The sequence below is a fragment of the Schistocerca cancellata genome, chromosome 2 (genome assembly GCF_023864275.1).
Source record: "Schistocerca cancellata isolate TAMUIC-IGC-003103 chromosome 2, iqSchCanc2.1, whole genome shotgun sequence".
Taxonomy (NCBI): domain Eukaryota; kingdom Metazoa; phylum Arthropoda; class Insecta; order Orthoptera; family Acrididae; genus Schistocerca; species Schistocerca cancellata.
Window position 1 is genome coordinate 290,078,353 of NC_064627.1, and position 26,634 is coordinate 290,104,986.

A 26,634-nucleotide genomic window follows, 5' to 3' on the forward strand; every position below is an offset into this window, starting at 1 on the left:
GAGCAACCCAAAGATACTGGGGCTATTGATTTAAATGTTATAATACAAGCAATAGCTGCCGGTAATGCAAAAATAGCTGCCAGTAATGCTGAATTAAAATCTGATATAATTGAGGTAAATAACAGGATTGTGGCCAGTCAAACTAATTTTAATAAACGATTGGAGGTAATGGACGATACCTTCAAGGCTGGTTGCAATAAGTTGAAAGAGGATCTAGACAGTTTGAATTATAAAATTGACTACAACCATGAGGATATTAAGAAAAAGGTTGCTCAACAGTTTTCTGAAAAGTATAAAACAGTTAAATCCGAAGTTGCTGAGGTTCGCAAAGACTTCCAAATGGAAGATGCGAAGCTGGAGCACAAGTTAACAGAAAAGATCGAGGCGGAATCTGAACTGTGCTCAGATAGATTTAAAGATGTTAATATTAAAGTAAACATATGTCAAGCAGACGTAGATGCAATTAAAACTGATACTACTCATATTGTACAAAGAGTAGATAATGTTGAATTGAGAGTAGAAAATATCAGTACTAACATTGCTAACATTGAGAGTAAAGTAGCTTCAGTAACTTCTGGTAATGGTAGTATACAACAAGTTGTAGCTGCAAACGCCGCTTTTATCGGGTGTCGGCAGTTCTTGCGGTTTGATCCAGATAAAAATATCCACCCGCTAGATTTCTGGAACGATTTTGAAGATGTGATTCCACCAATTTGGTCTGAACGAGAGAAAATCTCATTTATTAGAAGCCATTTAGCAGGTGACGCCATGCGTTGGTCAGCTGATGTTATGTTGAAGTGTAAAACATTGGCGGAGTTTAAAACAGCTTTCATTAATGAGTATTGGTCTAGCAATAAGCAAAATGAAGTGTTGAGAGAATTTTGGAGTGGAAAACGCTTCAATGCAGGCAAGGAATCTATTAAAGAATTTGCTAGGTCATGGATTTCACGTTTGTCACATTTGGACGAAAAGCTGAAACCTGAAATGATAATACTAGGTCTTGCAGCCAAACTGCCATGGTATTGGCAAACTAGAACTATATCTGCCCCTAGAGACAATCTGGATCGTTTCATTGAGTATCTGGAACGTGTAGAACGTGTTGCTGCCAATGAGGAGCAAGCACGTAATAACAAAAATGCTAATAATAATAGTAGTAATTTTAGGAACGAGCAAAATGGCAATGTAAACATCGGAACAGTAGGTATTCGCCATCCTAAGAGAAGTAGGAATTGGGGAAATAATTATCAGAACCAACAATGGCGTCCAAGGGATAATAATGTTGTTCCAAACAGAATTATGCAGGTAAACAACAGCGCGGAAAGCAATGCGATGCCAGCTAACTATAATGAAACTAGAGGAAACAGTAGTAGGCCGAGGCAGGAAAACTAGTTCCCGTCTATGAGGACACTGGCGCTCACCAGGCGGTTACTTTTCCTAAGTCAGTAGTTACGGGGATTGGTAAGACAGATCAGAATACTCAAACTGAACATGTGGATAAAGAGTCGGTAGCATCTAAGGATACAACAGAAATATTAGATCACTCACAGTATTTGATAGATACCGTGTTAGAAACGCTTTCTAAGTGGGAAGAGAAAGAGAAGGCGCAGCAGTGTGACAATAGGGAGGAGCTACAAATACTGAATTGACAGGTGAAGAAGCAGAAGAAATTCATGCTTATATTTACGATGAGGATGATGTGCTCTTATCTAAAGTGCCTGTGCAGGATGTTGATAATGTACTAATAGATTTAGGACAGGAGATAAATGAGAATGTAGAGGGTAGGCTGTTGAGGGTCGATGAACCCAGTAGCTGTGACCAGTTGTCTCTTGAGAAGGAAACCGACGATAATGGTAAAAGTGGTTTAGCTGTAACTAGTGTTATGCCCGGTCTGGAGACGCAGAATCGCTCAGACTACAGTAATTTGGGTTATGTTCAGCAAACTAAATGTAATGAAGTCGTGCGGTGTTTCGATTTAGAATTAATAGACCGACTGGAAAAGGCAGCTGAAAATGTAATTCAGGAAACCCCTACACACTGTGACCTAAATGTAATGAAGACAGATGTCAATCACTTTAATTGGAGACAAATCCAAAAGGAACTACTAGATGAATTTGAGGAACCACCTGTACAACCTAGAATAAGCCACCCTATAATAATAGTGAATATGTTGGGTATCAATGTACGTTGTCTCTTAGGCAGTGGAAGTGAGGTGAGTGCAATACCTCAGTCCTTCTTTGATGCTTTACCTGGTAAAGACAAGCTTACAGTAATGAGGGTATCAGGACTAAGAATAATTGGTGCTACTGGCAAGGTTTCAAAAACGATAAAGCAAGAAGCTTTACTACCCTTTAACATTAATGGTAATTTAATTGATCATCCATGTTTAATTGTAAACAATCTCAGTATTGAGGTTTTAATTGGCATAGATTTCTTGTCAAATATCAGAGTGTTGTTGACTTTGAAAGAAGCCAGTTAAAAATGGTCTTGCCAATAACCGGAGTAATTAGAGTACCTTTTAGTGATAAACATGTAGTAACTGATCATGAAACTTGGGAGCTGCCTATACGAGTTCTGAAAAATAGGAGGTATTGGGACGAAGGTGTTAATCTTAGTAACAGTAAGCTGAACACAGAGAAAGAAGAAGAAGCAATTATTGTGGACAAAATAGAAGCTAAATTGCAGGAAATCGATAAGATTTCAGACAATCGAAAGGAAGAACTGAGAAAGGTTCTAAAAAGGCATCATAAGGTATTTTCAGATCGACGTGGCGTGGTCAAAGGTTATGAATGAATGCTGTAGGGAGGAGGTTGTTCTGTAACCTCTACACAGTGTGGCAGCTGTGCAGTCCCAGCTGCGTGAGATCTTCTTTCCATTTCAGGTCTCACTCATTCTCCATCTTTCCTATCCACAAAAATTTCGACCTTTTCTTTCCAAATACTAAAATTTTCCATCATGACTATCAAGTCAGCATTCAGCCAATGAATGCTGTAGGGAGGAGGTTGTTCTGTAACCTCTACACAGTGTGGCAGCTGTGCAGTCCCAGCTGTGTGAGATCTTCTTTCCATTTCAGGTCTCACTCAATCTTCATCTTTTCTATCCACCAAAGTTTCGACTCCTTCTTTGCAATACTAAAATTTTCCGTTATGACTATCAAGTCAGCATTCAGCCAATGAATGCTGTAGGGAGGAGGTTGTTCTGTAACCTCTACACAGTGTGGCAGCTGTGCAGTCCCAGCTGTGTGAGATCTTCTTTCCATTTCAGGTCTCACTCATTCTTCATCTTTCCTATCCACAAAAAAAAAATTTCGACCTCTTCTTTCCAGACATGAAATTTTTCTGTCATGGCTATCAAGCCATGAGTTCTGTAACCATTCTATCCACCGATTAGTGAAGAAAAATACCTAATGTGATAAACCTAATAGTGACAAACAATAGAGAAGTATGATGTAATTAAGATACAAATGTATTTGAGTAACAATTATGTATAGTACCCTGGTAATATAGTAAGTACAAAGTGTTGTTTTATTGGAAATGGTCCACCAACAGTAATTTAAAAAAAATATGTACAAATTCGTGTTCAAGCAGGATCTGAAGTGGTAGTGAAACCTAGTGTATGCATTAGAGCTAACTAATAAATAGTGAGAAAGAGATTGCTTAGTGTTATGAAAAATATGCAGATAAGTTGTAAGATTAAACTCACCTGGTGTAGCAAGGAAAGGCAGTGTAATAGAATTGAGCAGTGTTTGTGGTTGAGACGTGAAGGACACGTCCCTGAAGTATTTATAAGGTTGGAGCTGGCCATTATTTTAGTGTAGTGTGTGACAGGATACACCTACACGTATTGAGGTTATGAGTTGGAGGCGTGAATGCGACCATAGGTACCCTTATGTTAGATGAGACAGAGCAGCTCATGGTGTCCTATAGGTTTAAGGAATTTAGCATTACGCTCGTCCATAATTACTTGATGCATTTTAGTGGTAGGTCTGAGAGAGACTACCTGAGGTTTCAGCGTCCGATCGAGTGGAAATGGATTGCCACGTGAGCAAACTGATCAGCTGCAATACACTATGAATATGAAATAAACGTGCTATACTATGCTTTAAATATTAATAGAGTGAGTGTTAAATAAGTACATACACTAGCAATATAATTGAGTAACATAATGGCAGATGTGAAACATTAATTTTAGCTCAGCATAAATACACTTCAAAGTAAGTAAGTACCTAATTGCAGATGTGGAACCAACACAACAGCAGAGGACCAATAAGTGGATTTTGTAGTCAACTAAACGTAGTGTGTTTTCAACACTCAGAACTGTACTATTACCAAAAGTTACTCACATGTACAAAGAAGCTGAGAAAACAGCCACTAATAATACTCATACTATCTCTAAGAATAAGGTAATCAAAGATGAGTCAGTTAAGTGCTTAAAATACAAATGTATCAGGAATGTACCGAGCATTGGTTCAGTGTTCCGGCCCAGAAATAATAAATTGATGTTAAATAGGATTCGTGATTGTATGCCTTGAGCATAGATTTTCTCTAGTACGTGACTAACGGCGTTTTGAGCCATTTGTTTACCGATTTTATGACATTTAAGTAACCGTGAGAGTAATGTTGAAAAAGTTCTGTTAATTTGTTCCAGCAAAATACTGAAGGATAAAATGTATATATCCCCATTTCATTGTGACCCACCCTTAGATATTAAGTGAACAGAGTCTGAGGCACTCTTTTTGTTTGTTCTACAGGACAAACCAGATAATGGCAGCCTGGTAGCTGCGTGAAAGCGTGGAGTGACTTGGACACAACTCACAGTGACCCCTCCCCTTTCCCCCATGTAATTTAGAGAGAACGTGAAGGACGCACACCATATCAACTTCCCCTCCTCTACCCTTGTGAATGGAAGTGTAGGACGCCAGCCAAAGCGGCTACAACCACGTGTGTAAAAATTATTTGTGAACTTTTCTTTCAGGTTTAGAAAAGACTGCTAAGAGATAATCATCTGTTTATGTATCATGTTATTTTCTTTGAATTTGTGTATGTAAAAATGTATTAAATGGATCTAAGATTTTCATAATTTTTCAATTCGTATGTGTTTGTTTGTCTAAGGCAATATGTATGCCAAAATATTTCATTGACTTTGCTTAAAATTTTGAGTAATGACATTGTTTAAAAGGCAGTGAACATGCCCAAAATTTAAATAATTAATGTAGGTAATCAATTTTCTTTAATGTTTCTACATGTTTATATTTCAATTTTGATTTTTATAGGGAGTTAAACTGTACTCTTGCTTCCCTTTTTGTAATTAAATTTCTTTTTTCATTCATTAACATTCATAAACAAAAAATTTAAGTAGAGGGTGATGTACGGAAGCAGCCTACTCACGCTGTAGTAAATTCACATCAGTTTCCAGTGTGTGCCAGCCAGTCTGCTGTAACTAGCTCTGACGTCATAAGTGTTGCGCAATACCTTAAAAATCAAGCAAATGACCTAAAACTTTTCTAGCATGTAAGGAATAATACTAAATTAATGTGTGTTAAATATCAGTTCGATAACTTCAGCAATTTTGAAATTTGGACGTTTTTCTGAAAAAATCATTGGCGCAACAGAAAAGAGCTAGAGACTTCAAAATTTATATTTAGATTCATCTTTCATAATGATTTAATAAAAACAGTACTACTGAATGCACGTTTAAATTAAGAGCTTCATCGGCCATCAGCAAAAGAAGCTATAAATTATTATGTAACTTGAAGTGGTGCGTTACTAGCCCAGCGGCTAGTCGGGAGAGCCGATATGATCAGGCGTTCCCTTAGCCGTCCGCACCGCGGCTATATATATAAGAGCGCTGCGCGAGGGAGGAAGGCCCCAGTTCTCTCCAGACGCTGAATAGCACGTCAGCTGTGTCGGGAGTCGCGTCGCTTCGGTAGCACTGCTACAAACAGCCTCGAGTGCCGTATTAAGTTACTAGATATACGCGGAACCATGAAATCATTTCAAGTGAAGGGTTAATTCTGGGATGATTTTCATTATCTAGCTTCAGTTTGCGTATTGTCGTATTTTCACGTGCCGTCGCGGGACAGACATTCTACCAATTATTTAGCGTGGCGTTTGATGAAATATTCTCATCAAATTTTGGCGAGCATTCTTGTTAACATTTAATTCGGACATTTATAGTTGCATCAGCGCATTAGACTCTGAACTGCTCTGTTAGTTAGGTTGTAGGGATACTTGTGTTGTTATCAGTGAATTTCAGAATATACTCAACTATTTTGGAAAATCGTTTTTGATTAGAAATCCCGGACAATCTCCTAATTCCTCAGAGCTATAAGCTGCAGCTATAATGGTATTCTCAGATGAAGTGGGCACTAGGATCTCTAATTACCGGCTTCATGTTTGGTTAAATCACTTTCTGGGAGCTAAAAAAGTAAATAGAGAGCCAGTGTTGAGAACGGCGAAAGACAGCATTAACAACATTCTAAAAGCCTGAAACTGATTCAAACATTTGTATTGCAAGCAATTGAACAGCAAAATTTAATTTTCACGAGTTACTCGCCGCCCCACATCACGATGTGAAAACCTTAATTTTCGCAACACTATGTGTAGTTATATGAAGACAGTAACTGTTCTCGAAAGAACAGATACTGTTGATGACCGTGCAGCTTTTCCCTGGAATAAGTGATGGCTAACTGAAACCCTTAGCTGCCGAATGTGTTGTTGATATACCGCGATGTGGACAGCTGAAAATTTATGCGCCGACCGGGACTCGAACCCGGGATCTCCTGCTTACAGAGCAGACGCTCTACCGATCTGAGCCACCGAGGACACAGATGAATAGTGCGACTGAGGGACTTATCCCTTGCACGCTTCCCGTGAGACTCACATTCCCAACTGTCCACAATTCACATATGTAATGTACCTTATAGATATTTGCCCGTCCATTATATCTATAAGGTACAGTACATATGTGAATTGTGGACAGTTGGGAATGTGTGTCTCACCGGAAGCGTGCAAGGGATAAGTCCGTGCAGTCGCGCTGTTCATCTGTGTCCTCGGTGGCTCAGATGGATAGAGCGTCTGCCATGTAAGCAGGCGATCTTGGATTCGAATCCCGGACGGGGCACACATTTTCAGCTGTCCACATCGGGGTATACCAACAACACCTGTCGGCAGCTGAGGGTTTCAGTTAGCCATCACTATGTGTAGTCGTTGTTAGATCCTACATTTCGTTTCACACATACGTAATTGCTATCAGTAGGTATCATTGCGGTACATGTCCCCGTAAATGGAAATTTAATTTCGATTATATAAAACAATTAAGTGTCACTTAACTCCATTGATCACTTTTGATTTCGGAGACGGCTGTTCATTCTGCACTGCTGGTTCCTTTAGCTTTGAACAGCCCCTATTACAACTGCCTACTTCTAGTTGATACACTATCCCAATAAAATGCGTCATAATTCAACGTTTTTCCATTCTTGAAGGTCAGACATATATTTTTGAGTAAAGTGAATGATGACGTACCGTAATTATTCCCACCGTCATGTTGTATCCCATCAGGTCTTTTCGGCGCATGATGATGGTTTCGTTTCCGCAGATAAACTGTTTGCTGGCACGCCATGTGCAGTACTTCTTCATAATGAGCGGATATCCCTTGCCTACCCTGTAAGCTTCCAGTAAGTTGAGTCGGCCCCGAATTGATGGCACCGCGATGTAGAAATTCGAGTTGAACTCAATGTGCAGATCGTGCAACACCAGATCTGGCTTCCTGTCATTCAGCAGTAACAGCCACACGAACTCTGACTGCCGCTTCTCAAACAGATCCTGAGGGGACAAAAATATAAAATTACTAATCAAAGGAAATTACGTTCTTAATTAGATATATTTTTGAAATTAGTTACATTGTCGCAGAAGACTCTAAGCAGCACAGCTGCCATAGTGTAGTGAGTATACTACAAGACTGTTGCGTGCAAGGTCGTCAGTTCAAAACTTAACAGAACTGGAAAATTTCAATTTATATATTCGGCTCGAGTACATTCTAGAAATATCCACATATGGCAAGAATCATTGTACTGAAATGTTCTGTAGCTGTATATATACCGTATGTGTTCTGGCCGGAGGCACTTCAGTCCGCGCTCTTGTATGTGCAAGTGCAGAATAAACCTTCGTTAAGTAGAGTTTGTGTTCGTCATTCATCTACCAACACCTTCTTCTACGTGACATTATTCTGGTGGAGACGCTGGGTACTGGAACTTGTAATAGCACACATTATCGACGACACAGTGGCTCTCATCATGCCACGACAGAGCCACCGTTTACGTGGCGAGAAACCCGATTCGAGCCATATTGAACAGATGGCAATCTATCGGAGACAGAAGAAGAAGAGCACGTTACGATGACAGCAATTGTGTGCCACCACATGAGACATCCTTCCGGGTTCTCTGGTGAAGATGGTCAAGATACAAACAAGTGGCTGAAGGTATATGAGCGTAAGGCCAAATTTAACAAAAGGGATGACACCGTGTGTTTGGCTAACGTATTTTTGTACTTGGAGGGCACTGCCAAGCAACGGTATGAGAACAAGGAGGAGAAGTTCACAAGCTGGGAAGTATTCCAGGCGAAACTGCGCAAGTATTTCGGCGACACACAACGACAGAACTGCAAGGATGAAGATAATGTGCAGGGCACAGCGTCCACGAGAAACGACAGCATCCTACATTCAAGACGTCTTGGAGCTGTGTAAAATAGTGGACCCTAGAATGAAGGAGAAAGATAGGGTTGCACATCTCATGAAGAGTGTTGCTGAAGTCATGTATCAAGCCCCACTCCTGAATGAGGTTTCGACAGCAGACGACTTCATAAAATGGTGCCAGTATATCTAGACAATGCATCAAAAAATAATTACACGCAAGAAGTCTGAAGGGCTTCCAAACGTCGTATCAATGTCTCTGATGGAGGAAGGAACTGATTTCAAAAGCGTTCTTCGTCAGATAGTGACAGAGGAAGTTCAGAAGGTATTTTGATTGCACGGCGAGCAAAACACCGAGACGCTTCAAGCGTCATAAGAGGGGAAGTGGAACAGACATTGAACCCAATCTCTCATCCTTCATTTCCCTTTCAAACAGTGAAAAAGTCGAGACCTAGGCGAAGTTACGGCCCTACAATGTGGCATGAGGAGCCTGTTTAGGCACCAAGGAAGACTGACGTCTGGAGGACCCAGGATAACCAACCAGTATGTTTCCACTGAAGACGACGGGGACATGTGGTGCGCTATTATCGAGAAAGGCGGAGGATATTTGATGACGCCCGCGCCAGAAGACAGCAGACCGATCTTAGCCGACGCCAACTCCGGGACGACGAATGTGAACTAAAAGTTGTGGTTGCAGGATGACGTAAGTCACCATCGCCGCAAGCTGTCCGCTGTAGAGGACGCTCCCCAACACGTCGATCGAGGTCTCCCTAGCCGTTTAGAAGCTCCAGCCGATCACCTAGACGCCGCCACCTGGAAAACTAAAGGGTGCGCCCTTCCTTGGAGGTGAGGCGGCCGAAGAGAAAAATCCTCCGCCGTCGATCACGACAAAAATAATAGGAAACTACATCGATATCCTCATGGATGGCCGACCAGCCCAAGCTCTTGTGGACTCTGGAGCATATTCAGTCATTTCGGATAAGTACTGTCACCAGTTGCAGAAAACCGTATTCGTCGACAGCAAAACATCTCTGCTGAAGATGGCTATTGGCAAATATGTAAAACCTAGGAAGATGTTCCATTCGTGTGGGTATAAGTGGCCATACACAGCCCTTAGAATTCATCGTCTTACAAGAGTGTAGTCATGACGTCATTCTCGGATGGGACTTTTTGAAAACTTCTCAGGAAATTATAGATTGTGGTCGCTCGAAGATTATGCTAGACGGGATGAGATACTGTGGACAGGAAGATGCGCATCCGAGTGTGTGGAGACTATGTGTGCTGGATGAAGTGATCATTCCTGCAGTCATCGCTAGAAAGCTAACTGTCATGTGTCAAGCCATGCATCAACCCATGGATCTTGTAGTGGAATGTAAGAGAAGCATACCACTGAAGAATAACTTGGTCATCCCAGCCTCTGTCGTCTCGTTTAAGAAAGCATTCGGTGAATTGTGCATAGTGAACTGTCGCCGAGAACCGCAGATCATTCCAAGACGCATGTGTGTAGCAAACGCCGAGCCGTTAATTGCAGAGCAGCTGAGCGTCATAGAAACCTCCCATGCCGAGCCTGTGGGCGAAATTGGCGCTACCACTACGAGATAAGATCTCCTAGCTTGACTATTACCAGATCTCATTAAGGAACAACAGAAAAAGCTACTTTCCTTTCTTCAAGATTTCTCTGAATGCTTCAATCCACAGGTGAAGAGAAAATTAGACAAATCGACGGTGAAGCACCAAATTAGCACTGGAGACCATCAACCAATAAGCCAGAGAGCATATCGGGTGTCAGCAACGGAAAGTCGAATAATTCGCGACGAGGTAGAGAAAATGATTAAAAATCATTCAGCCTTCGCAGAACCCATTGTCGTCACCCGTGGTTCTCGTCAGGAAGAAGGATGGCAGTTGGCGCTTTTGTGTTGACTACAGGAAGCTTAGTAACATAACTAAAAAGAACGTTTATCCTCTTACACGAGTTGACGACACACTAGATTATCTGAAGGGGGATAAGCTTTTCTCAACCATGGACATGTACTCGAAAGTAGATGGGGCTGATCGTGAGAAAACTGCATTCATCACCCCTGAGGGCCTGTATGAGTTTAGGGTAACGCCGATTGGTTCGTGTAATGCACCAGCAACTTTTAAATGGATGATCTTTTAAGGCACCTGAAGTGGACGATGTGTCTTTGTTATTTAGATGATGAATACATAAAAAGACTGAGGGCCGTTCTTAAGTGTCTCCAACAAGCTGGACTGAAACTTAATCCAAGAAAGTGCCTCTTTGGAGCAAAAGAAATCAAAATACTTGAACACCTTGTGTCAAATGAAGGTGTGCGACCAGACCCAGAAAAGGTGAGATCTATAACGGAATTTCCCATTCCTAAAAGTATTAGAGATGTAAGAAGCTTCCAAGGATTATGTTGTTATTACCGTGGTTTTATCAAAGATTTTTGTATCAAAGCCAGGCCACTCCAAGAGTTGTTAAAACCCGATGCTAAATTTATCTGGGGTGGTGCTCAACAAGATTCTTTCGATGTGCTGCGAAAAGCTCTGACGACTGACCCTGTACTTGGTCTGTATGATGAGAGTGCACCTACAGAACTACACACAGATGCCAGTGGGGATGTGATCGGTGCTGTTCTGGTGCAGATTTCGGATAGAAAAGAGAAACTTATAGCCTATGCTTCTAGAACACTTGCAAAAGCCGAGAGAAACTACTCAACTACAGAAAGAGAATGTCTTGCTGTGATCTGGGCCATGTGCAAATTTCGACAGTATCTCTATGGAAGGCCATTCATAGTTGTAACGGACCATCATTCACTTTGTTGGTTGACAGGTCTTAAGGATCTAACAGGACAACTCGCCAGATGGGCACTACGTCTTCAAGAGTATGACATTACCATAGTGTACAAAAGTGGAAGAAAACACCAAGATGCCGACTGTCTCTCAAGAAACCCTGTGCAAGACCATCAAGACTTTGATGAATCCCGCATCTCGTGGTCGTGCGGTAGCGTTCTCGCTTCCCACGCCCGAGTTCCCGGGTTCGATTCCCGGCGGGGTCAGGGATTTTCTCTGCCTCGTGATGGCTGGGTGTTGTGTGCTGTCCTTAGGATAGTTAGGTTTAAGTAGTTCTAAGTTCTAGGGGACTGATGACCATAGATGATAAGTCCCATAGTGCTCAGAGCCATTTGAACCATTTGAACTTTGATGAAGATAGTGACTGCCTGCACTCCAGGATCTCTCTGCTGAGCAGAAGCAGGACGCCAAGATATCTCAAATTATGCTTGCCTTAAATCGGTCAGAGGATGTGAAAGGACAATTTAAGGTTGTTAATGGATTACTTTCCAAGGAAAACTTTGGTCCGTTTGGAAAGAGGTGGCTACCAGTGATTCCTAAACACATGCGCTTAGGTGTTCTACAGAAATTCCATGGCACACCTGAGTCCGGGCATTTAGGATTTATTAAGACAAACGATAGGGTCGCAAGAGATTTTTCTGGGCACTTTCGAGAGTGCTAGAGGAGAAAGGCAGTTCCTCAGAAACCACCTGGCTGACTCATACCAATTCCACCAGCCGAAACGCCTTTCCAGCGTGTTGGGATTGACCTCCTCGGACAATTTCCAACTTCTGCCAGAGGCAATAGAAGGATTATTGTTTGCACTGTTTATCTGACACGCTATGCCATTACATAAGCCGTGAAAACAGTCGAAGCATTCGAGGTAGTCAAATTCATGGTAGAAGACATTGTATTAAAACACGGTGCCCCAAGGTCGTTAATTACGGTTCGAGGGAAAGTTTTTCAATCGAATCTTGTGACAGAGATAAGCCGTCGGTGCAACATTACTCATCACATGACCACTGCCTACCATCCGCAAACTAACGGGCTTACTGAACGCCTTAATAAGACCTTGGCCGGCATGCTGTCAATGTTCGTCCGAGCAACTGGGATGAGGTGCTACCTTTCGTGACCTTTGCCTACAACACCGCCAAACAAGACACCACAGGATTTACGCCATTTTTCCTCGTGCATGGACGTGAGACGACGACGACGACGACGACGATGGACACTGTGTTTCCGTTACATCCTGATGACATGGACGACGACTACATCGGCCAGGTGTTAACCAGAGCTGAGGAAGCTCGGCAGTTAGCTCGACTCCGCACGCTGCAGACTCAAGAAAACGATCGCCGAAGGTGTGACGCGAGCCACTGCCCTGTTGTCTACCAGCCCGGTGACCTCGTCTGAATCTTCACTCCTGTTCGGAATGTTGGTCTCCCTGAGAAGCTCCTCAGGTGTTAGTTTGGACCTTATATGGTTGTAAGACAGTTGTCTGATGTTACTTATGATGTTGAAGATTTCGACCCCGACGCAAGACGACAAACGATCAGATATACGGTCCACATCCTTCGAATGAAGTCCTATAAGGATCCTGCAACCCAGGGTAAATTCGAAGCACCAGCGACAGGCAACAAGCGGAAAGGTGACGAAGAACGTAGTGGCAAGGGAAGTTCTAAGAAGATCACCGCCGGGGCGAACATCAGCTATCGGAAGTCGGAGTATGCAGGACCGATGACTCGTTCTCGGATCAGGAGGACGTAACACCGAGACGCTGTTCGCTTAAGGAAGAAGCAATGTCGCAGAAGAAGCCGACTAGCACAGCCGCCGTAGTGTAGTGGTTGTGATGCTAGTTTGTTGCGTGGAGAGTCGTGAGTTCAAAACTCACCTGAACTGGAAAATTTAAAATTCTATATTAGGTTCGAGTACATTCTAGAAGTATCCACAAATGGCAAGAATCATTTTACTAGAATGTTCTGTAGCTGTATGTATACCGTACGTGTTCTGGCCGGATGCAGTTCGCTCGGCGCTCTTGTATGTGCAAGTGCTGAATAAACCTTCGTTAAGTGAAGTTAGTGTTCCTCATTCATCTACCTACACCTTCTTGTACGTAACAATATTTCTAGCAGAACAACACTCTATGAAAAATGATATTAATTTCAGTGCTTTCGCAAATAGATATATTCGGTGAAACATTGCACCAGAACTTTTTTTCTTGCTGTGTAGACAGTAATATGATGTTTAGGATGTTGGCATCATATGTACGGTGATGACGAGTTGACGGACTGCATGACACAATGAGCGGCACATTCAGTATTGTTCTGACATGGACGTGACACCACTTATTGCAGCCATTTGTATCAACTGATGTGACTGAATGTGTCGAAGCTGTAGTTCGTTCAGTAGAGGATGATGACCAGATAATTCAAAAAATTGAGTAATCTATGGAAAAGTTTGTGGTCTTAGGGGACCGAAATAGTAAAAGTAATTTTTTTCATTAAGAACAGTTAATTTTAGTGTCATCCTGTAACAGGTTTTATTTGTAAATAGACGCGGTTAACCCTCGCAGGTTTGACAGATAGGGGGTCTGGTGTGTGCCCGTAGAGAGGCTGGCATGGTTCCCTAGGAGGTGGCGTGTTGGAGCTGACAGATTGGTGCAGACGAGAACTGAGCCACTATCAATAGTGGGTTGTACCAACCACGAAGTATACTGCAACTGTCAAAGGGGCGATTGTTAAAATGAACGGCCACTGCATAAGGGATTTCCTGGCGAATGACGGTTTTAAGATGGTGTGTGGCTTGAGAGGAGCGGGTCATAATTTATTTGACTACCGACGCTAGAATAAAACCAGCGTTTGTAAAGCTATGTAATAGGCAGGAGAAACACGAGGTGACGACGCAAGATTTAACACTGCACGTGAAATCCCAGTTGGCTTTTACAAAGAGTCATTGGTCCCTGAGTTTGCATTTATCGCAAATCTCTCTACCAACGCAAAGTGCCAAGCGACTGGAAAAAAGCGCAGGTGACTCCTGTATATAAGAAGGGTAACAGAATGGACCCGCAAAATTACAGACCAATATCCTTAACATCAGTTTGCTGCAGAATTCTAGAGAATATTCTGAGTTCGAATATAATAAATTTCCTTGAGACCGAAAAGCTCATGTCCACGAATCAGCACAGCTTTAGAAAGCATCGCTCTTGCGGAACCCAGTTTGCTCTCTTCTCACATGATATACTGCGAACTATGGATGAAGGGCAACATGTAGATTCCGTATTTCTAGATTTGCGAAAAGCATTCGGCACTGTACCCCTCTGCAGACTATTAACGAAGGTACGTGCATACGGAATAGGCACCCAGATATGAGGCTGGCTCGAAGACTCCTTAAGTAATACAACCCGATTGTTGTCCTCGACAGCGAATATTCATCGGAGACGGGGGTGACATTATAGTGCCCCAGTGAAGTGTGGTAGGACCGTTGCTATTTTCTGTATACATAAATGATATGGCACAAAGGGTGGGCAGCAGCCTGCGGTTGTTTGCTGATGGTGCTGTACTGTACAGGAAGATGTCGAAGATAAGTGACTGGAGGTTGATACAAGATGACCTAGACAAAATTTCTAGTTGGTGGGATGAACGCAGCTCGCTCTTAATGCAGAAAAATATACAGCATTAGTAGTATTCTGTTTGACACATTCACGTCCTTTAAATATCTGGGCGTAACGTTACAAAGCGATATGAAATGGAATGAGCATGTGAGGATTGTGGTCGGGAAGGTGAACGGTCGACTTCGGTTTATTGGGAGAAATTTGGGACAGTGGGGTTCATCTGTACAGGAGACCGCATATAGGACGCTGATGCGACCTGTTCTTGAGTACTGCTCTAGTGTTTGGGATCCGCACCAGCTCGGATTGAAAGAAGACACTGAAGCAATTCAGAGGCGAGCTGATCCATTTGCTACCGGTAGGTTGGATAAGCATGCAAGTGTTACGGATATGCTTCAAGAGCTCAAGTGGGAAACCCTGGAGGGAAGAAGACATTCATTTAGAAGAACACTACTGAGGAAGTTTAGAGAACCGGCATTTGAAACTGACTGCAGAACGATCCTACTGCCGCCAACATACATATCGCGTAGGGACCACGAAGATACGATACGAGAAATTAGGGCTCATAAGGAGGCGTATAGATAGTCGTTTTTCTCTCGCTCTATCTGCGAGTTGGACAGAAAAGAACACAAGTTGTGGTAAGGGGTACCATACGCCACGCGCCGTACGGCGGCTTGCGGAGTACGTATGTAGATGTAAATGTAGGTATAGATAGAAACAGGGTGATTAAAAAGTAACTATTCACACTTTGCGTGTGTAATGAGTACATCAAAATAAGAGTAAAATGTTAAATAAAGCTTTGTCTGAATTGGCTTTATTTCCAAGTTATGATACATAGTGTTGTTTTTTGGTAGGCATTACATCACGGGTCAGCTCTGGCTTTTAGGTGTACTGAACTGTGAAAGAAGAAGCAAAAACAGCGCGACCGCTACGGTTGCAGGTTTGAATCCTGCCTCGGGCATGGATGTGTGTGATGCCCTTAGGTTAGTTAGGTTTAAGTAGTTCTAAGTTCTAGGGGACTGATGACCTCAGATGTTAAGTCCCATAGTGCTCAGAGCTATTCGAACCATTCGAAGAAGCAAAACAGATACAGTGACCGGTCCAAGCTGAAGATGATCAACGTCGAGCGAATTTGAATAGCAACGGCGTCGTGGTTGTGAGGTCACGGTGTTGGACTACGAAGGAGGACACCCGTGTTCAAATCTCCCCATTTCTTTTTCATAAAATTATGAGCTGTCCGTCCGGTCATTTACGTGCCTGTTTCCTGTATTCAGATTTGTGTCCGAGTCGACGTGTAACGTCTGTCTACAACAGCGAAGTAAGAGACCTCTGTACGTACGCACCTCCTATTTGTTCTACACAGGTACCACATGTTATTAATCTTGCATTTCGTTTTGCAAGTTTTGACTCTTGAATTCCTTTCTTGTAACATACTTCACACTAGGATCGCCGTCCTCTGGGGCTGCGATCGTCATATGAGGTGTTTCAAATCCGACCTGTAATGTATGGTGCTCTGTCTCATGGCTGTCTTCTCGATCTACACTTCTGTTTCATGCGAAATCTTAAAGTGTCCTACGCTGAGTTTTGAGAAGCTCAAAAGCCGGATCTCAGGCAGCGCTGAGCTGGTACCCAGTGTCGCGATTGATGAGATTATCCGTGACCTTTATCTCGATGGAGTCTTTTATGACACTGTCCCAGTATCTAGGAGTCATTGTAGTTCATCGAGTGACCAAGTTAGAGACAGTGTTCCTCTGTGGCTGATTTTGCTACCTGTCTGAGTCTGGTGTGCCTCTGGTGCTCTATACACCTGATGTCCAAGGTTCTGGTGGTCTGTCCGATGTATGACACCCCACACTGGCACGGGATGTTGTAAATACGTAGCTTGCGTAACCCCAGGGCACCCTTTACATTCTCCAGCATTGTCCCAATTTTATTGGGTGGGCAAAATATGCTCTTGATGTCATGTTTCATGAGAATTCTGCTGATCTTGGCAGAGATCGGTCCAGCATATGGTAGGTGTACTATCTTCTGCGCCTCTTCTGGTTCTTCTTTTGGATCCTGTGGCTGACTGGCAGATCGAAGTGCCTACTGGATGTCTCTAGATGAAAACCCATTTTTGCTGAACACCGATTATAAGTGTTCTATTTCCGTCGCCAAACTGTCGCGTTCTGACGGAGTATGCGCCCTGTGGACTAGAGTTTTGGGCATTCCGTTCTTCTGTGATCCAGTACCATCGCGAATTTTATATTCGGGTGGCGTGAATTCAGATGGTCCAGAAAATCATCTAGCTTCTCCCTACCACGGGGCCAGATGACAAAGGTACTATCCACATGCCTGAAAAGGCACTTGGCTTGATACGTGGCCGACGTAAGTGCTTCCTCTTCAAATCTTTCCATAAATAGGTTGGCCACCACTAGTGATAGAGGGCTGCCCATCGTCACCCCTTCCGTTTGCTCGTAAATTAACCTCCAGATAGGGTGTGTATTGAGGTTAGTATATGCCTGAATAAGTCGAGGAGAGCCCCATCAAACTTCTCTCCGGTAAGATCGAGTGAGTCGTTCAGTGGCACTCATATGAACAGAGACACCACGTCGAAACTGACGATGATGTCAGAGTCCACTATGTGTAGTTTCTCAGCTGTTGTAGGAAGTCCTCCGAGTTCTGAATGTGGTGTGAACATCTGTCCACATGTGGTGTCAGCAACTTTTTCAGGTATTTTGCAATAGGGTATAAGGCTGTGCCAATATTGCTAACAATAGGTCGAGGAGGAACCTCATTCTTATGAACTTTGGGGACTCCATGCAGTCTGAGTGATACTGGCACTTTGGGATGCAGCTTCTTGATGACTTGTTCAGGCAGACCCATCTCCTTCAGCAAAGCCCTGGTCTTTTAGTCCATTTTGTCTGTTGGGTCGCTTCCTATTGCTTTGTATGCAGGATCCTCCAGTAGCTGTTGTATCTTTCTGTCATTCTCCGTTTTCTTCTTGTCTGCTGACATCACCACAATGGTGTCATCCTCCTGGAGCTGCCTGAGCCCCACCCTTTCGTAGCCTGAGATGTTGGATTTGGGTGGCTTGGTCTTGGTTAGTGCCCTGCAGGTGTCTCTATGGATCTCTTCAGCCACACTGGAAGGTGGGGTATTGGCTGCATGTTGAACCGCGCTGATGATGGGTGCGACAGACACCTTTCTGGGAGACACTGCGAAGTTTTAAGGTGGTCTCGTCGAGCTGCTTACCACTCAGGTTGACCACACTCTGTTGTGGAGGCGCTCAAACTTGGCTAGTTGGCATGCCGTTGACTAGCCTAAGAGTCCTTGGTCCTCTTGTACAATTCTTGTGAAGAAGAAGGATGGCACATGGCCTCGTCCAGCGATGACAGAAAAAAATCACGAAGAAAGATGTCTTCTCATTGTCGCACATTCATGATTCCCTAGAGTGCTCGAAAGAAGAAAAGAGTTTCTCAGCTGTGGACATGCATAAAGTCTACTCGCAAATCGAGGTTGACGTGGCTTACAGGAAAAAGTCTGCCTTCATAACTCCTGTTAACGTCTATGAGTTTAAAATTATTCTTTGTGGAATATGTACTGTTCCAGTGACCTCTGGACGTAGGAAGGACAATCTGCTTCGATACTTTAAATAGACGACGTGTCTTTGCTATCTAAATGAAACTGTCGTTTTTCGAAGACATTTGAAGAACATTTAGGCCTGAATCCTAAAAGCTGCATTTGTTGCCCAAGAAATTAAAAGCTTGGAGCAGGTACTGAATGGTTATGTAGTCCGCCCCAATATAGAGAAATTAAATATCGCCACAGATTTTCGAACTTCTCGGCACATTCGTGATGGACAACATTTTCTAAGAATATGCTCTTAATACTGGCGATTCATAAAGGAATTCCCTACCAAGCACGAATTTTGCTAACATCTTCGCCAGCCCTAGCATTGTATGACGAGAATGTTGAGAGAGAACAAAACACAGAGCCTGGTGGTTATGAGATAGGTGCAGTTCTGCTGCAAAATTAGGAAGGTATTGGAAAGGTGTAGGTTACACTTCTAGAATAGTATCCAAATCCGAGATGACCTATTGTGCAACAGGTTGCAGCCATACTTATTTGGGAAACCTGTCACCGTTGTGGCAAAACACCATCCTGTATGCTGGCTGACTAATTTGAAGGATCCATTGAATCGACTGGCGAGACGAACACTGAGGCCTCGGGAGTATGACTTCACAGAGGTACACAAAAGCAGACACAAACTCAAGGATGGCAATTGTCTTTCAAGGAGTCCTTTAGTGGAACACAGCAGCGTAAGTGAAACTTCAGCTACATTAAATGCTGGGCAGTGAGAAGATCCAGCACTGCTGAAAACCATAGAAGTCTTGAAGAAGGACAAATGGAGAATTCCAACTAATTAACAGAGCTCTGTACAAGAGGAATTATGGTCCATTAGGGCTCAAACGGTATTCATTCTTCCACTAATTCAGAACTGCAAGCTTGTCGCAAGGATATTCTCTAGCATATAAGGTATCATAGCCTTTCGCTAGTCGAGTGAAGACATCCCTTCACAAACTGTAACTATCCTGCCAACCTTGCACAAAAACAAATCTCCCGTGCCTTGTCTTTTCAGTCTCCCACCACATCACAAAGTCCCTCCATCTGGCCACAGAGGAGCATTCCCCTCATAACTCAGTACCACCCAGGACTGGAGCAACTGAATTACCTTCTCTACCAGGGTTTCGACTACCTCTCGTCATGTCATGAATTGAGAAATGTCATTCCCACTATCCTTCCCATCCCCTCCGCAGTGGTATTCCACTGTCCACCGAACCTATGCAATATATTCGTCGATCCCTACACAAACCCTGCTCCCAACACCTTACCTTATGGCTCATATGCCTGTAATAGACCTAAATGCAAGACCTGTCCTATACATTCTCCAACCACCATCTACTCCAGTCCAGTCACAAACATCACCTATCCCATCAAAGGCAGGGCTACCTGTGCAACCAGCCATGTTATCTACAAGTTAAGCTGCAACCACTGTGCTGCATTCTACTTGGGCATGGCAACTAACAGGCTCTCTGTCCACATGAATGGGCACCCACAAACTGTGATCAAGAAAGAAGTGGACCACCCTGTTGCTGAGCACGCTGCCAAACATGATATTCTTCATTTCAGTGACTGCTTCACAGCCTGTGCCATATGGATCCTTCCCACCAACACTAGCATTTCTGAATTGCGCAGGTGGTAACATTCCCTGCAATATATCTCACATTCCCATAAACCTCCTGGCCTCAACCTTCATTAGTCATTGTCCTCACTCATCCATCCGCTTCTTTCCTGTTCCTTCCAGTGCTACACAGCCCTCATTCCTCCATCACGCCCAGTCTTCTTACTTCTCTCCTTTTCCGCTATCCCCTTCTCCCCATCTCTCTCCTGCCCTCCGTGTAACAGCCTGACTGCACATAGCTGCCCTACCCTCTTTCCACCTCGATCTGCATGCTCCCCAGCAGCATGTCACACTGTCTGCCACCCCTATCCCACTATTCCTCCCGCTCCCTCCTCTTTACCCCCGCCCAGTCACCATTCCCATCATGCACTGGTGATGCTGCTCGCAGTGTGGCCACACTTGCCTGAGACTGGAGTCGTGTGTGTGAGTTGCGTTTGTGTAATTGTGCTTTTGTGTGTATGTCGTCTAATTTTGAAGAAGGCGTTACTGGCCGAAAGCTACATTTGCAACAGTCTTTTTTCTATGCCTATCTGCGACTCAGCATCTCCACTATGTGGTAAGTAGTAACTTCCCTTTTCACAATATTGTTACATTCCATCCTGGATTTTCCATTGTAGTATATTTTAATGTGTTCAGAATTTTCCAATGTACATACTCAATTTTTCTTTGTTCTTTGTTTCCTCATGTAACGGCTTGTGTGCCATGTGTTCCATGTACAGACAATTTTACTCTATCACATATCAATAGAAATGGGCTCCTTCGCAATAATCATAAATTTAATTGGAGTTTGTCGAGTTTATTTCTATTCCTGTGTCACTTACGAAATCAAATGCCCAAAGGCAAGTGCTATATGTGTTGATACTCGACGCAATGGGAGTGGTTGTAAAGGCATTTCCCATTTACAGTTGCTCCCATCAGTCAATGTTCCGAGAGTAAACTTAGATTGCGCTTATAGTACGTGCCTTGTATTCTTTTACAATCTGAAGTCAGTCTTCAGCAGGAACGTTTGTCAGTGTAATGCAAAACTGCAATCAATATAAGCCTCTTATAAGCTGTAGTCAGCAGGCACCTTTTCCTGTTCTTTGTATGCCTTACACTTAGAATGAAAGTAGTGGTGTGGAGACTCTGAAGCAGCTTGCTGGTTATCAGACTATGTTCGACGTGGTTGGTACATCTTAATATTTCAGGTTTTGTGTGGAAATGTGCTAGATTATCAGACGGAGCCACGAATGCTTATTGGACATGATCTTCCAACAATGAAGATCAATTATACATTTCCAAGTCAAATCAAGAAAATGCTAGAAGTAACAGTAATCTTGAATTGTGTTCAGGTATTCATTTATGCTCTAATTTTTTCCGTTTCGCAAAGTAATCATATCCTACTCTTGAATATGTTTATGAATTGTAGCCAGATTGCTACTTGTATATAAACTGCTTCCTGGGTCAAAAGTTTATGTAGAGAGGAGTACATATTAAGAGCATTATTTTGAAGACATATTTTCAGATACTCAGATCATTACCCAAAAAGTGTGGGTGGCGTACAATGTGTAAATCATTTTCGGTATTTGTGGCCTGGTGGTTTTCATTTATTAAGTGTCCTGTAAAAGGGGAGGGCGTGTTACTACTCTTTAGAGCTCTCGTGAGTACTGTGTACCTTGTTCGGATATTCTTGTATATTTATCGTATTATTGGAACAGACAGAAGGTGGATGGGAGTTGGTACGCACTTGATCTAATAGGTTTGTCTGGAGTTCTGTTGTCTGTCATTATTCTTTTTCATGTTCTTCTTTGTACTGTATGCTGTTCTTACCCATTGCTTCATTGTGTTTCCAGTTCTATGTATTACTTTCATAGTATGTGTTTGTATGTACCACCCGCTTCTTTTTCCAGATGTGATGTAGTCTGTTGTATTATCAGTGTACTCAACTTCTGTGTCTTCTGCCTGTTCAGGTGTGTCCTTCTGTGAGTGGCAAATAATTACATTTAATATCCCATATTATTTTACGCAGACACGGACCAACAAAACAAGGTTTAATCTGTACAATGATTATGTTTACACAACACAGAGATTAAGTTTCTCTTCATAACCAATATCAATCAAGCTAATTAGCTAGTTAAGTTATACGAACTTACGCAGTTAGCGTAACAGACGTAAAGGGAAGGAAAACCATTATCAAAATGTAAATATTTATAGAATCAGATATTGTTACCATATTTCACACCAATACTTTGAGAATATACACTCCTGGAAATGGAAAAAAGAACACATTGACACCGGTGTGTCAGACCCACCATACTTGCTCCGGACACTGCGAGAGGGCTGTACAAGCAATGATCACACGCACGGCACAGCGGACACACCAGGAACCGCGGTGTTGGCCGTCGAATGGCGCTAGCTGCGCAGCATTTGTGCACCGCCGCCGTCAGTGTCAGCCAGTTTGCCGTGGCATACGGAGCTCCATCGCAGTCTTTAACACTGGTAGCATGCCGCGACAGCGTGGACGTGAACCGTATGTGCAGTTGACGGACTTTGAGCGAGGGCGTATAGTGGGCATGCGGGAGGCCGGGTGGACGTACCGTCGAATTGCTCAACACGTGGGGCGTGAGGTCTCCACAGTACATCGATGTTGTCACCAGTGGTCGGCGGAAGGTGCACGTGCCCGTCGACCTGGGACCGGACCGCAGCGACGCACGGATGCACGCCAAGACCGTAGGATCCTACGCAGTGCCGTAGGGGACCACACCGCCACTTCCCAGCAAATTAGGGACACTGTTGCTCCTGGGGTATCGGCGAGGACCATTCGCAACCGTCTCCATGAAGCTGGGCTACGGTCCCGCACACCGTTAGGCCGTCTTCCGCTCACGCCCCAACATCGTGCAGCCCGCCTCCAGTGGTGTCGCGACAGGCGTGAATGGAGGGACGAATGGAGACGTGTCGTCTTCAGCGATGAGAGTCGCTTCTGCCTTGGTGCCAATGATGGTCGTATGCGTGTTTGGCGCCGTGCAGGTGAGCGCCACAATCAGGACTGCATACGACCGAGGCACACAGGGCCAACACCCGGCATCATGGTGTGGGGAGCGATCTCCTACACTGGCCGTACACCACTGGTGATCGTCGAGGGGACACTGAATAGTGTACGGTACATCCAAACCGTCATCGAACCCATCGTTCTACCATTCCTAGACCGGCAAGGGAACTTGCTGTTCCAACAGGACAATGCACGTCCGCATGTATCCCGTGCCAACCAACGTCCTCTAGAAGGTGTAAGTCAACTACCCTGGCCAGCAAGATCTCCGGATCTGTCCCCCATTGAGCATGTTTGGGACTGGATGAAGCGTCGTCTCACGCGGTCTGCACGTCCAGCACGAACGCTGGTCCAACTGAGGCGCCAGGTGGAAATGGCATGGCAAGCCGTTCCACAGGACTACATCCAGCATCTCTACGATCGTCTCCATGGGAGAATAGCAGCCTGCATTGCTGCGAAAGGTGGATATACACTGTACTAGTGCCGACATTGTGCATGCTCTGTTGCCTGTGTCTATGTGCCTGTGGTTCTGTCAGTGTGATCATGTGATGTATCTGACCCCAGGAATGTGTCAATAAAGTTTCCCCTTCCTGGGACAATGAATTCACGGTGTTCTTATTTCAATTTCCAGGAGTGTATTATTCTGCTCGTCATTCTGCCATCAAAACTTTGCAAGAACATATAAAAACATTAGCAAACCCAGTAATCATTCACAGTTGCTAATTATATATGAGAATTGGATATACATGCTAATCTCGTTCTTCCTCTAGTCTCTTACACTTTCTCTTCCTCCCCTCTCTTTACCCACCTCCTCCTCCTCCCTCCTCCCCCCATTCTATCCACTTCCTCGTCCCTACCTCCCTACCTCTCGTCCTAACACACCTCTCTCCATCTCCTTCTCTACCTTCTCCCCGTCCATCTCGTCTCCCTCCCCCCTTTCTCTGTCCCTGTTGTCATTTAAAATGAATGGTTAAATCGGTACACAGGGTATGAGAGAGATCTCTCAAGCTGCTGGATCTGTTAAGATAGTAACTTCATACAAGTTAATCTACAAACAAATAGGATTACGAAGTTTCAGACAATTCACATACCGCAGTAGCATTGTAGTCATAAACCGGTAAACCATAAATACAACTTTCTTACTTTCTGAAGAAACCGAAAGCGAGGAAGGAAAAAAATGACACATTGTTGTGTATACAATTTTTATTTAAAATTGTAAATGAGAAAGAACGCATGTGGGAGAAACAATTTGTCCAGTGGTATCAGTGCCCAGATATTCTAGAGAAAGAAATCGAAATCACACATTTTCACAGTACAACACAGCACAACATTTGCTTCCTCGCAGTCGATTTCAACACAAAATATGTTCAAGGAAATACCGGGTGGTTATAATTAAATTTTCTCTATTTAACACGGTATAACACGGTAACTAATTACCGTACGAGTACCAAACTTGGTAGCATTAATATCCAGTGTATGGGGTGCATGATTTCCATGTGTCACACCGCCACCGTCCAGTTCCAACTGTGGCCACAATGTGCCGTGATCAGTCATCGTGATTCATAGCCAGGTTGCACCACTGGTGGTTGATGAAATCGATGTTGCTATGGCAGACAACGCTGCCACAATTCCCGATCGTCAGGCAGTGCGCATGCTGCGTCACGACTGTTGACCATCCCGTGGTCCACTGAACGGAAGGAAGGTGCTTCGAATCATTCTCAGATGGCATCCTTACAGGATCCCTATCGTACAGCAGCTTGCACTGGCAAGGCCTTGGACCATCCTATGAGCAGACATAGCTCATTTTTCTCTGACAGGTTAGGTGAACACAAGAATTTCCGAGTGTGGGGATCTTCACCTCCAGTCACTGTATATGAAGTTCCTCTGTATGGTGAATGTGTCACAATGATGTGGCATCACGGCTGCTTTCATGACTAGCCCATTCTTTTTTGAACAGGTTGGCGCTCAAGGACGAAAGACGTGCAATGTGACGGGCCAGCGTTATTGCGATATGCTTCGCCAGCACGTCATACCCGCGCTACAGGAGAGACACGCATTTAACTCAACAACTTTCATGCTATATGGGGCCTCACCGCACATCGCTCGTGAAGTTCACTTGCTTCTCCGAAACACATTTGGAAACGATCGAAATATCAGCCGATCGTTTCCAAATGCTTGGCAGGCACGATCATCTGACTCACTCCCTGTGATTTCTGGTTGTGGGGCTACCTGAAGGACAGAGTTTACTAGGAGCGCATTCACACATGTGCTGATCTGAAGTGCAGCGTATCAAGAGAGGCAGCCAGTATATCTACGGACATGCTTCGTTCTGCTGTGCAGAATGCAGTCCTTCGCTTTCAAGCTCTACTGGACAGTGATGGACGCCATATTGAGCCCCTATTGTAGCAGTACCGGTATGTAGTGGTATGGTGTACCGTAGCAGCGAATTAAAAGCATTTCACTTGAATTGATTCTACATTATTTCTCTTCCCCGTGTTCTTGACATTAATGCTGCCAAGTTTGGTCCTCGTACGGTAATTTGTTTCCATGTTATAAAGTGTTAAATAGGAAAAGTTCAATTACAACAATCTGGTACATCGTCTGTACCCTTCGGAATGTTAATTACAGTTATGGCTAAAAATTTGAAGTAAGTCGGTCAAGAATTTTTTTGAGATTTTTCACTTACCGTCAGGTTAGAGGCCTTGGAGAGCAAATCTTTGTTTGGCACAATGAGTAGCGGCATTCCTGGACAGTTGTGAATAAATTCTTTTTGGAATGTATTCTGCATAATTCCCGTCTGATGATATGTTGCCATTTGTCCCAGGAATTTTGATAGAATTCTTGATTTCCGTAGCGTTTCTGGAGAGCATTAAAAATCTTAAATGTCTATTCAAGTAATTTCACACAAAGTGATTGTCAGAAAACAAATAGGATAACTACACTATGCTAGTAATCTGAATATCATAAATTATTTTGAAACGTGGAAAAACTTAATTTAGTGATACGAAGGGCTTTCTGACTTAGAATTAACATTGCCATGTTGACTACATGTATTTTGATTAGTAGCTTCTTTTGCTGAGGCTGAGTGCAGCAGCCTGTCAGCTGCCATGTGGTGCCTGTGAACAAGTAGGGCTCAATGCTGGGCGAGCAATCGACTGTGGCTTTGCTTTAACTTCCGAATAGCGTCCAATATTGTAATGGTCATCGTTTTGCTTCTGTTACGATCGACAAGCATAATACGAATTACTCCTCTCTTGCAACACT

At 43.6% G+C, this 26,634-nt stretch overlaps 1 protein-coding gene and 1 non-coding gene across 2 annotated transcripts in view; both read right to left on the reverse strand.

The window, feature by feature from the left end:
- LOC126153472 (probable glutamate receptor) overlaps positions 1-26,113 on the reverse strand; it is a 106,171-nt gene extending 80,058 nt beyond the window's left edge. The window contains exons 1-2 of the mRNA XM_049916074.1: positions 26,057-26,113; positions 7,521-7,820 (exon numbers count right to left, since the gene is read on the reverse strand). Coding sequence (XP_049772031.1) covers positions 7,521-7,820; positions 26,057-26,113 — 357 coding nt within the window. The remainder of the gene's footprint in view (positions 1-7,520; positions 7,821-26,056) is intronic.
- Positions 6,748-6,824, reverse strand: Trnat-ugu (transfer RNA threonine (anticodon UGU)). Its single transcript has one exon. It is a non-coding gene; the product is annotated as a tRNA-Thr (tRNA).
- Positions 26,114-26,634: the final 521 nt, after the last annotated feature.